Below are 2,825 nucleotides of genomic sequence, written 5' to 3'. Positions count from 1 at the left end.
GTATGATACAGAAGATCAGAAAGATGAGGAGAAAACAAAACCTTGAACTTGGCAATTTGGTGATTACTGGTGCCTTTGGAAAGAACAGTTTCAGCTTGTACAGTGAGGAATTTAGATTGAATAAAGTTCTATCCATTCAATATTTTAACAGGAAAAAATGGCAAGGATTTTCTCCTTTACATTAATCTGAAAGATGCCTTTTTCTCAGCTCAGTAACCAATAGTTTGTAAATTCAACTTTCATCTTTTTAATTTTTTAACCAGTTACATGTCACAACAAATTTCCATATAAGTTTTCCAAAGTTATATTATCCAAATTGTTTTCCTCACTCTGTCCTTCCCCTCACCTAAAGCTGGCAAGCAATTCAATCTGGGTTATACATGTATTATCATGAAAAACAAATTTCCATATTGTTTATTTTTATAAGTGAATAATCTCATAAAACCAAACCCCAAAACACATATCCAAACAGAAAAAATGGAAATTTTTTTTATTTCATTTGCATTTCAACTCCAATTGTTCTTTCTCTGGAGTGGAAAGAATTATTTGTCATAAGTCACTCAGAATTGTCCTTAATTATTATATCCTTGGAAGTGACTAAGTCTATCACATTCAGTCATTCTACAATATTGCTGTTACTATGTACAATGTTTTCCTGGTTCTTCTTATTTCACTCTACATCACATCATGTAGGTCTTTCTAGTTCCTCATCATTATTTATAGCACAATAGTATTCCATTACCGTCATTGTTCAGCAATTCCCCAAATGATGGTCATCCCTTTAGTTTCCAATTCTTTGTCCCACAGAAAGAGCACCTATAAATATTTTTGGCATATAGACCTAATAGTAGTAGTAGTACTTGATTAAAGAGTATGCATTGTTTTATAACTCTTTGGAAATAATTCCAAATTGCCCTCCAGAATGGTTGAATCATTTCACAACTCAAATAGCAATGCATTAGTATACTAATTTTGCCACATCCTGTTCATCTTTCATCTTTTTCAATGGAACATTTGAAATACTTTTGGCATAGGTACCTCTCTGGTCTTCCATAGTCTTTGAGATCATTGTCAGTTGTTCAGCTATTGCATACTTTATTCATTCACGTACTCTGGACTTGATGTCTTGAACACATCAAAGGAAAGCTGATATTCTAATATTATTCTACTTATATTCAACAGAAAACTAATCTTGATTCTAATTATTAAAGTTACTCTGAGTAACGTGCAGTCAATTCAATTCAATAACCTTTACTAAACACTCCTTGTTTGAGTCTCTGTGTTAGTCATTTTGGGAGATTCCGAGTTTAGATAAACTATGTTACCTGCAGGAATACTATCAAATAGGATGACCTATACATACAGGTATTAGTAACATTGAATAAAACAGTAAAATACTTCATTGGACAGTGTGGTAATTATAAATTTTATTTTGTTTGAATTTTAATTAAAATAAAAGAAGTTAGTTGTATAGATTATATATAGATAGGTGATTTATGATTTGATAAATATCCATTTGATGAGTTCTTAGTTCCACAAATGATGCTTCTTGGTAACCATACCTCTTCATGATCATTATCTTTTTTATTCCAAAGGTACAAAAATATCCTCCTTCAAACCAAAATCAATTGTCAGGCATCATCATGTCAAGTTCTAACTGGACTAATTTACATCCTGCCACCTTCATTCTAATTGGTATCCCAGGCCTGGAAACAGTCCACATCTGGATCTCCATTCCCTTCTGCTTTGTGTATATGTCAGCTCTTTTGGGAAACTTCTCTCTTCTATTCATCATCAAAAGTGACCTTAGGCTTCATGAACCCATGTACCTTTTCTTCTGCATGCTGGCAACTGCTGACCTAATTATTTGCACCACCGCCATGCCCAAGCTCCTCAGCCTCTTTTGGTTCAAAGACAGAGAAATCTATTTTGAAGCCTGCCTCACCCAAGTGTTCCTAATCCATTCACTATCCAGCATGGCATCTGGTTTCATCTTAGCAATGGCCTTTGACCGTTATGTGGCCATATGTAAACCCTTGCGACATTCAACAATCTTGACCAATAAGGTCATAGTGGGAATTGGATTGGCTATTGTCCTTCGAGGAGCTTTGTTGTTCAGCCCTCATCCCTTTCTCCTGAAATGGCTTCCATATTGTAGGACCAACATCATTTCTCATACCTATTGTGAATTCATGGCTCTGATTAAGTTGGCCTGTGCCCAAACCAGAGTCCGCAGAACTTATAGCCTAATAGTTGCCTTTCTCACTGGGGGTCTGGACTTCATATTGATAATTTGTTCCTATGTGCTTATTTTATATGCTGTTTTCTGCCTCCCCTCAAAGGCTGCCCGGCTTAAGGCACTGGGCACCTGTGGCTCTCATGTTTGTGCCATCTTAGTTGGTTATACTCCAGCTTTCTTCTCCTTCCTCACTCATAGATTCGGGCGCCATGTTCCTCCCCATGTGCACATTTTTGTGGCTAACATTTACCTCTTGGTCCCACCTATGTTGAATCCCATAATTTATGGGTTGATGACAAAAAGGATAAGGGAAAGATTTCTACAAATTCTAAGTCCTTCAAAGTTATAAAAAATATCATTAATTCATTCTCTAAGGCAGATAATGTGAACACAAAAGATTCATAAAATTTCATATGGACAAGTACTTCATATTGTCTATGAGTATTTGTTTTTCTTTTGTCATGAAAATTACCATGATTAATTGAAGTCTGACCTTAAGAGACTGTTTAATCTGGAAAATTGCCAGATGTAAAAAACCCATTTTAGGAGAAATAAACTTCTGATATAATTGGTTTAGTGGACCCCT

General features: G+C 35.3%; 1 protein-coding gene across 1 annotated transcript; it reads left to right on the top strand.

Moving 5' to 3' along the window:
- Positions 1-1,643: 1,643 nt before the first annotated feature.
- On the top strand, positions 1,644-2,588 carry LOC100020848 (olfactory receptor 52K2-like). Its single transcript, XM_001373160.2, has one exon. The coding sequence runs from the start codon at positions 1,644-1,646 to the stop codon at positions 2,586-2,588; it is 945 nt and encodes a 314-aa protein (XP_001373197.2).
- Positions 2,589-2,825: the final 237 nt, after the last annotated feature.

The sequence above is a fragment of the Monodelphis domestica genome, chromosome 4 (assembly GCF_027887165.1).
Source record: "Monodelphis domestica isolate mMonDom1 chromosome 4, mMonDom1.pri, whole genome shotgun sequence".
Taxonomy (NCBI): domain Eukaryota; kingdom Metazoa; phylum Chordata; class Mammalia; order Didelphimorphia; family Didelphidae; genus Monodelphis; species Monodelphis domestica.
This window is presented reverse-complemented; position numbering and strand designations above follow the sequence as displayed.

Excerpts from the sequence above, each read along its gene's own strand:
- LOC100020848 (XM_001373160.2), top strand. The coding sequence starts at position 1,644 with ATGTCAAGTTCTAACTGGACTAATTTACATCCTGCCACCTTCATTCTA.